Genomic DNA, 11,576 nt, shown 5'->3' on the forward strand with positions numbered 1-11,576 from the left:
AGTGGTATATTTGACACGCGCGAAATTCCATAAAACATGTTAGCGAAGGATCGAACACAAGACCTCCCACCAAGGAACCACGTCCATAACTACTATACTAACTAAAGTTATGTGTATAAAAGGGCAGCCAGGAGCATATGAACTATAATAGGCAGCAGACTAAAACTTCAAAAATATTCAAACAAGATTTAGAAAAAGGAAAAACTTATTAAGCGCAAACATTATTTGGGAACAAATATAAAAAGCAAATAGGAACTTAAATACGAGAACATTTTTTGAAATTATGAACTACTTGTAAACGCAAAATATTTTTTGAAAAAAAATAACAAAATTGAAAAACTATACATTTTTAAAAATTACAAACTATTTTTACAAAACTCAAGCATGTTTTAAATTAGCCAATTAATTTTGAAACATGAACATTTTTCGAATTTTTGAAAACTTTTCGAAAACAGTAGCATTTTTGAATATATGAGAAAATTTGGAAAACAAGAACATTTTTTGAAATCCACAGACAATTTTGAATTTGTGAACAAAAACTAAACATGTGAACATTGTTTGAATTTGTAAGAAAATTTTGAAACATGATATTTTCGAATATGTGAAAAAAAAATTCGAAAAGGAAAATATTTTTTGAATTAGTGAGAAAAATTTGTAAACAGGAATATTTCCAAAATTCCCAAACATTTTTCAATTTGTGAAAAAAATGATGTGAGCAAATTTTGGAAATGGGAACTTTTTTGGAATAAAATATTTTTTGTTCTGTGCACAAAATTTAAAAAGGTGAATTTTCGAAATTATTTGTAAACATGAACATTTTTCGAATTTGTAAAAAAAATTAGAATCATGAACATTTGTTGAATTTTTAGAACTAACTCTGAAATGGAGAACAATTTTGAAAATCCCAAATAAATTTCAAACACGAACAATTTTGGATACATGAACGAAAATTTGAAAACAAGAACATTTTTTGAATTTATGAACAAGTTTTCAAAACCGGGATATTTTGTGAAATTGCTGTCATAATTTGAATTATTCTGATAAAATTGAAAAAAAACATTCTGAACAATTTTTTAAAAACATTCCGAACAAGTTTTGAAAACAAAAACATTTTTTGAACTTTCTGAATTTTTTAATGGGCCCGGCCAGGTGATCGCTTGACCATTTGTTATGATCAATTTTGGAAAACACGAACATTTTTAAGAATATTGAACGTTTCCTAAAAGCACAAACATTTTTTAAAAGTTTCCGAACAATTTTCAAAACATGAACTCTTAAAAAAGAACAATAGAATTTAAAAATAAAAATGATACAAAAAAGGAAAAGGAAAGTAAAAAGAAAGAAGAAAAGTAAACAAAAAAATAAAAAAAGAGAAGCAGGAAAACCGGTTCACAGAGCCTTCGAGAAGGTGCCCAAAACCAGAAAAACCGGCTGGGAAACTCTAGAAAGTTCCCAAAACTGGAAATTGCTACCACACTTTAATGGGCCCGGCCAGGTGATCGCTTGATCGCCAGGTCTTTATGCGAAAGGTCGACACCCTGACGCGGAAAATCCTACTTGACGCACATTGCGTCAAGTTGTCAGGCTTTCGCACAAAGGTTTGCCAGCGAGGGATGACTTGGGCCGGCCTGCCCACCACTTCTGCCATCCCGGTTTTGGGAACCTTCCAGGGGTTCCTGAACCGGTTTTCTCCGGTTTTGGAAACTTTCTAGAAGGTTTAATCGTAGGAAACATGTCGAACAACGGAGAAACCGGGCTTCTAACCACGGTGCAAACAAGTGTAAATGGGCAAAAACCGATACAGGTAACCAAACACGCCTTAATACTCCCTCCATTTCACAATATAGTGCGTTCATGTTTCTCGAGATCTAAGTTTGACCATAAATTTAACTAACGAGACCGATTGCGGCGGAAGCAAAAATTATACCACTAAATTGTACCGGTTGATATATAATTTTTGCTTCCGTCGCAGTTAGTCTTGTTTACTAAATTTATAATTAAATTTAGATCTTGAAAAACGCGGACACACTATATTGTGAAATGGAGGGAGTATATGATACTCCTTCCCACTATTAGAAACAAACGCTTGAATTTCGTGATGTTTCTTTCTGTCATCCGGCCGTTGGATTTTTCGCCGCACATCCAAATCCCCGGCTCCGCCACCGTCACGCTCTCAAGTCTCGCCGGCGGCGCCATGCTCCTCGCCAATCTCCTCCCGCCGGCGCGCTGCCCACTGGCCTCCCCTCTCCGCTGCCAGGCCCCGGCCCACCACCACCAGCCCGCCGTCTCCCGCGGCCTCCTCCTCCGCGGCGCCGGCTCCCCCGTCGTCAAGCGCCTGCCCGCCGGCGACTGGCTCCTCTGGTACCACTCCGGGGCGCGCGTCGCGCTCGCCACCTCCCCCGACGGCCTGCGCTGGAGCCCGCCCGTGGCGCCCGACCCGCTGCTGCCCTCCACCGACTGGTGGGTCTTCGACACCGCCGCCGTCCGCCCCGGCGACGTGCTCGTCATCTCCGGCCCCGACGCGCCGTCGTCCCGCCGCCTCCCGCCCTCCTCCTCATCCGCCGTGTACTGGCTCTACTACACCGGCTCCAACGACGCGCGCCTCGCGTCGTCCCCGTTCCCCGCCGCGGACGTCGCCGCGCTGCCCGGCCTCGCCATCAGCCAGGACGGTCGCCACTGGGCGCGCATCGAGGGGGGCCACCACACCGGCGCGCTCCTAGGGGTCGGGGAGGACCACCCGCAGGGGTGGGAGAAGCGCTGCGCGGCAGCCCCCAAGGTGGTGATGCACGCCGACGGGGACCTCCGGATGTACTACCACTCGTTCGATGAAATGTCGCAGAGGCACGCGGTCGGGGTGGCCAGGTCCAGGGACGGCATCCGGTGGGAGAGGGTGGGGAAGGCGCTTGAGGGAGGCGGGCCTGGGTCGTTCGACGAAGGCGGGGTGCGGCAGGGGCATGTCGTCCGTGACCGCGCCGCCGGTCGGTACATGATGGCATATGAGGGTTTGGATGGCAATGGTGGGGTGAGCATTGGGTTGGCCGTGTCGGAGGACGGGCTGAGAGGGTGGAGGCGGTGCAGTGAATCACCAGCGCTGCGCCCGTCAGAGGATGATGATGAGTGGGACGTCGCTGGGGTCGGCGCCCCGTGCCTGGTGCAAATGGATGGGCCGTATGATTGGAGACTCTATTACATGGGCGTAAGGAAGGATGGTGAGGCTGCTATTGGGATGGCATATTCAGAGGGTCAGGGTCTTCCGAAACAAGTGTGACGCTCTTCTCATGTAAGGTGAGCTGTGTTATCTATGTTTCAGGGAATGTATGTTGATGCGGAACTTCTGCATGGCTCATTTGACAATGCTGATCAAGTGATCATGATAAAATTTGATGTTGGTTTTACTTAGCGTCTTGATTCAACCTGCTTCGGTGCTTTGTAACACCAATGTATTTACACTACTCTCAATTTCCTAACATTGCTATCCCCCACATCCGTGATCCGTCAGAGCATGTCAGACAAGCAATGGTGTTTGGCAAAATAGTAAGAAAGAATTCCTTATATAGCACTATTTTAAATGTTGTTTCCCTATTTAACACTGAAAAACTTTTCCTTCCTCATATAACACCAAATCTAAATTTTGTCCCCTTTGTGACACTTTCATCCATTTTGAGTACTAATGGTGTTAATTGACATGAGAAAAGACGATTTTACCCATAGTGCATTATTCGCAGGAATAAAAAGGCAATATTTTTTTCTGTGGTTACATGAACAATGAAGTTTCAGTGCGCCATGACACCGTCGGGTATTTCAGGTACATGGAGAAACTGTATACGTGTGCAAATGCTGAGGTACTATAGGACAATAGACAAACCCTTTTTTTTTCTACGAGTGTAGAGCATACCTTTTTGAGCTCGATCATCTCCCGCCCTTATGGACTGAAGCGGCCGGACGGAGGACGGGCATGTTGGTTTCTAAAACTCTAAATCAAGTCATCGGAAATTGTGTGCGTGCAAAGTTAGCTCAAAGAAGCAGACTAGCAAGCAGCTTGACTGATTGCTGTATCAATAGCACACACGATTAACATCATAAACTTTGCATACGTGCACGTGGCCTGGGCTGGCTAAGCTTGCTCTCTAGCGAGGCTATGGACCTCATAGATCCGGTTCACGCTAGTACAGGCCAGTTTCACGTGTACGTGTGTTTGTACGTGTGCATCAGGTATAAAAACGGCTCTGCTTTCGTCTGCCACCTTCCACGACCATGTAAATAACGGCTTCTTTGGTCATTTGAATCATTCTTTTCACAAATTGCAGCAGGGGTAAAGCCGTATTTTCAGGTGCCATTTAACACCGTTAGTAGTCAAAATGAATGGAAGTGTCGCAAAAGGAACAAAATTTAAACTTTGTGTTATATAAGGAAGATTTTTTTTCCAGTGTCGAATAGGGCAAGAAAATTTAAGACAGTGTTAAATAAGGAATTCTCTCAAATAGTAATGGTATGCTTGGGTCTGAACTGTTACCAAGACCGGACGGAACCTGTCTGGGCACTGATTGTATATTCTGCCTAATAAAGTTCTACTGTCAGTTGTTTGAAAAGGTTTTACCACCATATTTGCTAGAGAGCATCTTCATAATCACAGGTGGATCTAGAATTATAGTATGCACGTAGCAGCGTGAAAGTGTGGAGTCTGTTCCTGTCATTTACCATTTGTTGTGCTCTTGTTTATCTTCTTCTACTTAGTTTTTGCTAATTCTTTTACACTGAATGCATAGCTGGTGGCTTTTATGTTGTCCGGAACCTTCCAGCTTACAATAAAATCAACTTGTGCATATCATGCTAACGCTGTATCATGCACAAGTGGCAGGGGTTAAAGTACGCACAAATTTCCACGAGTTCTTGTCTGTTGTTGCTACTACCATCTAATACTGGTTGTTGGTTCAGTATGACGCACACAAGTTGGTATTGGTCCATCGGCTTCTCTAGTCTAGATTACAATAGTCATAACAGCTGCCCTATTTACTAACATGGCAGGACACCAGCGTCAGTTCTCACTAATCAATTCTTCCTCCAGGTATGCATATCACTTCTTCACAACTTACATATTAGAGTAGAAGAGGTTATGGACAATGATATTCTGCAAATTAGATGTCTGTGCTGAAAAAGTGACTGTTTTATAAGGGCCTTTATGCAGTCATATCAAGGTTATGCATAATATCATGGCAGTCTGTCTGAGAGTAGATATTTAAGTGCTTTATTTGCCATCGGTACTTCTATCCTGCAGTGCATGTCTTTGTAATAGATGTATTTGAGAAGAGATATTTGCATTGGAATCACATGTACTTTTCCAAACCCATAGGATTACCATATTTCGAAAAATCACTTTATCTGTATGGTTGCAAATTTACTAGTTGTAGTTATTGTTGGTATGTCATCCTGTGCTGGAAATTTCAACAGTCTAGGACCATCTAAATTTAATGAAAATAATTTCCACTTATGCCTGCAATTTTTCACCTGATTGCAAATTAATGCCACCTGTCAAATCGCCATAGCTTCAAAGAAGCAGACTAGCAGTGTCTGATTTCATGATTTGTGTCATTTAGCAATTTCATTGTGATAACAGTTGTTAATTGGCCTTTATTTGAAATTGCAGTTAAATCTCTAGCTATATGCCACTCAAGCATTTGTGAACTTATTCATTGTTCCATCGACAAGTTTGGTTCAGGCCAACATGTTAGACAGCGGTAAACAACAGCTTCCCAGCAGATCATCCAAGCTTTCCTTTGCAGGAGGCAACCATGGTGATAAACAAGATGGTACAATCTTCCACTGGCACAAGGGGTTGATCTAGTCTGAAAAGCCATGTGCAGATGGAAGAACCTGTACCACAATCTTGAATAATGTAATGTTACATAGTTATTTCAATGGGGTCATGGATGTCCTTACTTCCTTCGCAATGAGGTAAGTGTTTCATCCCTGACCTGTCTCCAGTTAGTTTGTTCACATGTTCTCTATTCTAACACAGTGCAAATGTGCTGTTATAAACACAAATTATGTCTTTAAGATGTCATAATGCTTATTTTTCTTAGGCTGAATAATGATTCTTGCCATGAAATAGTTTTGGCATCCTTCTTTCCCCTCTCTTTGCTGTACTTCAGTTGAAGTATCCCCATATCTTACTCATACACTGGGCATGTATTTTTAGGTTGAGACTACATGTTATCCTGTCTACTTCTCTACAGTGGACAGTGCAGCTCTTATATCCATGTGTTACATGTGTGCAGTATTACGTTTATTGAACATTTTGTGTTCTTCCCATTTCCCCCACTATTCAGTAAGTGTTTCCTTACACAGAACTGCAAGTAAAGTTACTCATGTAGTTTGATGTTGACTATTCACTGCCGTAGTGGTCCCATATCATACCAATACATGTTTATCCAGGTGTCGTCTTTGTACTTTTTCATCTGCAATGCTTCCAGTATCTTCCTACATCTCACAAAAAACATTGATTTTTTTTTAGTTCATATAAGCTGTTCACACTTCAGTTTCAGTTTTTTTTTTGCATGAAATAAATTCAATTATCTGCGCTTCCAGTTTAGAATTAAACAAAAATGGAATCCATGATCAGTAAGGCATTGGTGACATTACTGAAAGCACCTTCTAATCCATGAATTACTTCACCAGTATAAATGGCATTTGCTAGAGAAACTTGCACTTCATCTACAGCTGTATTGTACACCAAACAGTTCACTCTGAGAGAGATTATAATTAAATCCTTAATTCCAAGCATTGGTAGACATTGCATGTTAATAAGCCTATGTTTTGTACTGACTGCCAGAATGGCTGTACCAAATGGATTGCTCCTCTAAGAGGACTCATCCCAAAATGAAGCAACATACGTGACGAACATTGACCCTCAATAACTTTCAGGCAAAAAGAAAATTACCTTACGGTCTCACCAACCTGGACTTGGTGTCACAGTGGAGGGGTCCGGTCACCGCTTGGAGTTATAGCAGCTTTTATTTCGAGGGCCATAGCCGTGGACCTGAATGCTAAACTCATACTCAACTGAAAGTCACTTGCTTGTTACTCTTACATTCAGTCGATCGGTGAGGAGCTGTACGTCTTCTTGCACCCAGTAACCTGCACCAAAACCAAACCGTCAAAAGGGCATTTATGTCATCATGATAAGGCGTGGAAAGTTCAGTTTTCATACCTTCATATCGTGCTAATGACGTATAGCTCTAACCTGCCTTCTCCTGCTGCTCTATTTAGCTCCTCTGCACTCAGCTGTCAGCTCTTGGCTTCCTAAAGGTAGCATAGTACTCTACTCCAATGGGGAGATCACCATGCTGTGACAAGGTTGGCCTAAAGAAAGGTCCATGGACATCGGAGGAGGATGAGAAGCTTCTTGCCCACATCGAGGAGCATGGTCATGGGAGCTGGCGTGCATTGCCTTCCAAGGCCGGTGAGTCTACAAAAGCTTGATTTTCATCCGGTTGCTGAGGAACAGAGGCGTCTTTCTACGGAGTTGATGAGGGTTCGACCAACATCTTGCAGGTTTGCAGAGGTGCGGCAAGAGTTGCAGACTGAGATGGACCAACTACCTGCGGCCGGACATCAAGAGGGGCAAGTTCAGCTTGCAGGAAGAACAGACCATCATCCAGCTTCATGCTCTTCTTGGCAACAGGTGTGTAGTGTTTTTTATGTAGGTTTTTTACTCAGGTTATCACAGCACAGTTACCAACTTAAGCTCCCTTTCAGAGTAGTACAGATCCTTCTGTTGCCGCGTCATCAATGTCTTACCTGCATTCTTTTTCGGGTCTAAGATCAAGTGCAGAGTCTCTGACCTTGTCAGACTGCTGTATGAATATTCTTTTTCAGAGTCTCTCGACGGGTGTTTCGGATAATTTGTAGTGTTGAATGCACCAAATATCAGCGTTTCATTCTGTGTATTCAGAATCCTCCTGATTTTTTGCACTTCCAGAATAAAGAATTTTGGCTGGCATTCTGTGTATTCTGTTCAGCAATGATAATGCATGAATACATATATGATCATCTCTTATTAAGTGTTGCTTCCTGGGACTGTGCAGGTGGTCTGCCATCGCGACGCACCTGTCGAGGCGCACCGACAACGAGATCAAGAACTACTGGAACACCCACCTCAAGAAGAGGCTGGCCAAGATGGGGATCGACCACGTCACCCACAAGGCCACCAACGGAGCTCCTGTAGGCACCGCAGCCAGTCTCAACCACATGGCCCAATGGGAGAGCGCCCGGCTCGAGGCCGAGGGGCGCCTGGCTCGAGAATCCAGGATGCGCACAGCAGCCTCCACACCAACCTCAATCCCTCTGCATCCAATAAACCTGCCAGAGCCTACCACTCCCCCGTGCCTCGGCATGTTGCAGCCATGGCAGGGCGCGAAGCTAGACCTGGAGTCACCCACCTCCACACTGACGTTCATCGGTAATAATAACAGTGTCAGCCTAGGGGCGTCTGAAAGCAACTCCGCGATGTGGAAGTTGAGAAGTGATGATCCGGAGTGCGAAGAGAACAGCGTCCACAAGTTCCTCCGCGAGCAGCAGATGCAAGGACTGGAAGGCGAGGAGAGGGGAAGGCACATCATTGGCTGCGAGGAGCCGTGGTTCCAAGGGACCGTAGGCGTCGGAGCTGGCTTCACAGACATGCTGCACGATGCGTTAGATTGCTGGGGTGAGTCCAGCAATGGCCAAGCCGAGCTCAGCGGGCAGGTCTCCGGGGACGGAGAGAGCGGCAGCAGCAGCTACTGGAGCGGCATCCTCGGCATGGTGGTCACCTCGGAGCTGCCACCATCCCACCCCCACCCACCAGCATTTCTCTAGGACGACGGCCGTCTCTACATTCTTCTTCTTTTCTTTCCGGCCAGGGCTTGCAGCATTTCTCTAGGACGACGGCCGTCTCTACATTCTTCTTCTTTTCTTTCCGGCCAGGGCTTGCAGCATTTCTCTAGGACGACGGCCGTCTCTACATTCTTCTTCTTTTCTTTCTGGCCAGGGCTTGCAGCATTTCTCTAGGACGACGGCCGTCTCTACATTCTTCTTCTTTTCTTTCCGGCCAGGGCTTGCAGCATTTCTCTAGAACGACGGCCGTCTCTACATTCTTCTTCTTTTCTTTCCGGCCAGGGCTTGCAGCATTTCTCTAGGACGACGGCCGTCTCTACATTCTTCTTCTTTTCTTTCCGGCCAGGGCTTGCAGCATTTCTCTAGGACGACGGCCGTCTCTACAGTCTTCTTCTTTCCGGCCAGGGCTTGCGCCGAAATCGACCGAATCCTCCGAAATCGGAAGAAAATAGCAAGAGGATTCTACAACTACTACTGGCAACAGGTCGCTGTTTTTGGCTCATCCTCATGTGTAATTAGCCACTACGTACTACTGTATTGTGACCCTGAGGATGCAGTAAATAAATGCATATTGCTTTCTAGTGTTGACTCATCAGTGTAGAATTAGAAATAACCAAGATGAGTGCGTGTTAGGTGAGTCATGCAGGACCGACGACACCATAGTTAATGGCGCACGGACTTCACAGTTGGTTGGTTGAATGCTCGAGCTGCCGTGCTTCCCTTGCCTTCATCCAGATCAAAAACCAGAATGATTGACCGGTACTGCTCATGCTCAGATCGAAGCTTTCACAGTAATTTTGGCATAAATGAGGGAATTTCCACAGTAATTCAACTCTGAGATCTAGGACTGTTCGGTGAAGGTAAACAAACGCCTTTACTCCATTTGGATACAAATGTGCTGGAAATGAAGCAATTCGCACTGAAGCCATCAATACAAGATAATAGGGGTAATTTACAGCTCCAGTAACAGACCATTAGCTAAAACCTGTAATAGAAGAACATGTATCAGATCACCGCAGTCTACTCGCTCAGATCACCGCTCTTATATTATGGGACGGAGGGGTAGCTTATAAGAAGAGAAGAAAAGAGAGAAATGAATATGATGATTGCAGCCTTTCTGGATGAGCAGTGCTATCGATGCTGTTTGCAGATAGTGCACTGCACCCCATAGTAGCATAAATGTCCTTTTAAGGTAACAATATATGTTGTATCAAATACTAAAAAGGCAGGCTAGAAATATAATCGTAGAAACTCACACCCTCTTCATTTTTATTTTTTTTGGAACTGCACCCGCTTCAGTTTTTACACACACTCCACATGCTACTGGTACAAACCATATTTGCCCCCAAAATTTACAGGTGTGCTTGCTCTTGCTCGGTTATATGCGGTATCTATTATATACAGTTAATTTCTTTTTGAACTTTCTAGCATCCCAGTGATCCTGCCTGCAACTCATTCTCTGTTCTGAATTTCCTGTGGCATGAGTTGCACTTGATGTTACAAATAGAAATAGATCCGGCTTTGGAGTTGCTATGTACTCCTTCATACATTGGATGAACTTCATGTTACTGCCGTCGGTTACTTCCCAACATCAAGTTAAGTCCTGCCCTTTTCTGTACATTGGAGATTTCACAGTTTATGAAGAAAGTAACTGGGAACCAAGAACATCCATTATATATAGCCTGGTAACTCAGACGACTGCATACCATCTTATACCATCCATCCCTACACCACTCTAGTGTTTCCGGTCCACGTTTCCGTCTGCTTGTAACCCCCATCCGTTTCGTTTTACTTCGCATATTCTCAAGTTTGACAAAGCTTACAGAAAAAAGATGTCAATGTTCACAAAACCACATCAATGTATCATTAGGTAATTAGGTCCATCATGGGATAGAATTGTTTTTTCATACTGTATTTATCTGGTATAGTAGATGTTGATATTTTTCAACATTACAAATTTGGTCACCATACTGTAAAGACAAAACTAACATGCGAAGTAAAAAGATCAGAGTACTAATTCCTTCCTCTGCGCCTGAAAATATAGCTGACAGCTTTTGCATCATCAGTTATAACACTGCACTGTCGACCAGTCATGAAGCAACAGTTTCACAGGACGGCAAGAGCAAAGAGGGGAAACCGGTGAAAGCTCCGCAATCCCGGCTGCCAATCTTGCCCATTTACCTTACCCGACTCTTAACCAGTGATTGACCGGTACTGCTCGGATCAAAGCTTCGGTCCCCAGAGACCTGGCTGCTGTGGACCTTTGTCTTGGAATAACTGAGGGAATTGGAATTTTCACAGTAATTCAACACCGAGATCTAGGACTGTTCAGTAAAGGTACTGATCTATACTTTATAAAACCTAATAGATGAACATGCGTCAGCTCAATGCAGCCTAGCTTTCGAAAGGAAAAGGCTAGTGCGCACCGGAGTAGTATAAATCTCACTGAAATATTAAGGAAGCATATGCTGTAATCAAATATACCAGCTGTATAAAATCAAACTGAAATAGCCAGGCTAGAAAAATAATCATAGAAGTCGGTCGCCATCACGCCCTCTTGGGTTCTTACACATGTTCTGGTCTCATATTGTACCTGTTCCATGTCCCACATACTGATGCAAACCATGTTTGCCCCCAAGAATTTACATGTCTGCTTGCTCTATTATATGCGGTATCTATGATATCCAGTTTTTTTTGTGTGTGTT

At 43.9% G+C, this 11,576-nt stretch overlaps 2 protein-coding genes across 3 annotated transcripts; both read left to right on the forward strand.

Moving 5' to 3' along the window:
• Positions 1-2,101: 2,101 nt before the first annotated feature.
• On the forward strand, positions 2,102-5,927 carry LOC119357075. Of its 2 annotated transcripts, XR_005172118.1 has the most exons (3): positions 2,102-3,285; positions 5,026-5,065; positions 5,645-5,927. XR_005172118.1 is itself a non-coding variant. In XM_037624059.1 (1 exon), exon 1 carries the CDS (start codon positions 2,195-2,197, stop codon positions 3,266-3,268), a length of 1,074 nt encoding a protein of 357 aa, XP_037479956.1. In that variant the 5' UTR covers positions 2,102-2,194; the 3' UTR covers positions 3,269-3,395. The 2 variants fall into 2 exon arrangements, 1 of the variants encoding a protein (XP_037479956.1); XM_037624059.1 differs by lacking the exons at positions 5,026-5,065; positions 5,645-5,927 and having other exon boundaries at positions 2,102-3,395.
• Positions 5,928-6,180: 253 nt separating this feature from the next.
• On the forward strand, positions 6,181-9,452 carry LOC119357076 (transcription factor MYB16-like). The gene is made up of 4 exons (XM_037624060.1): positions 6,181-6,325; positions 7,267-7,459; positions 7,552-7,681; positions 8,085-9,452. The coding sequence occupies exons 2-4, from the start codon at positions 7,327-7,329 to the stop codon at positions 8,851-8,853; spliced, it is 1,032 nt and encodes a 343-aa protein (XP_037479957.1). The 5' UTR covers positions 6,181-6,325; positions 7,267-7,326; the 3' UTR covers positions 8,854-9,452.
• Positions 9,453-11,576: the final 2,124 nt, after the last annotated feature.

This window comes from Triticum dicoccoides, chromosome 2A (assembly GCF_002162155.2).
Source record: "Triticum dicoccoides isolate Atlit2015 ecotype Zavitan chromosome 2A, WEW_v2.0, whole genome shotgun sequence".
Lineage (NCBI taxonomy): Eukaryota > Viridiplantae > Streptophyta > Magnoliopsida > Poales > Poaceae > Triticum > Triticum dicoccoides.

Excerpts from the sequence above, each read along its gene's own strand:
- LOC119357075 (XM_037624059.1), top strand. The coding sequence starts at position 2,195 with ATGCTCCTCGCCAATCTCCTCCCGCCGGCGCGCTGCCCACTGGCCTCC.
- LOC119357076 (XM_037624060.1), top strand. The coding sequence starts at position 7,327 with ATGGGGAGATCACCATGCTGTGACAAGGTTGGCCTAAAGAAAGGTCCA. Across the intron at positions 7,460-7,551 it reads TGCATTGCCTTCCAAGGCCG|GTTTGCAGAGGTGCGGCAAG; the intron begins GTGAGTCTACAA and ends AACATCTTGCAG. Across the intron at positions 7,682-8,084 it reads CATGCTCTTCTTGGCAACAG|GTGGTCTGCCATCGCGACGC; the intron begins GTGTGTAGTGTT and ends GGGACTGTGCAG.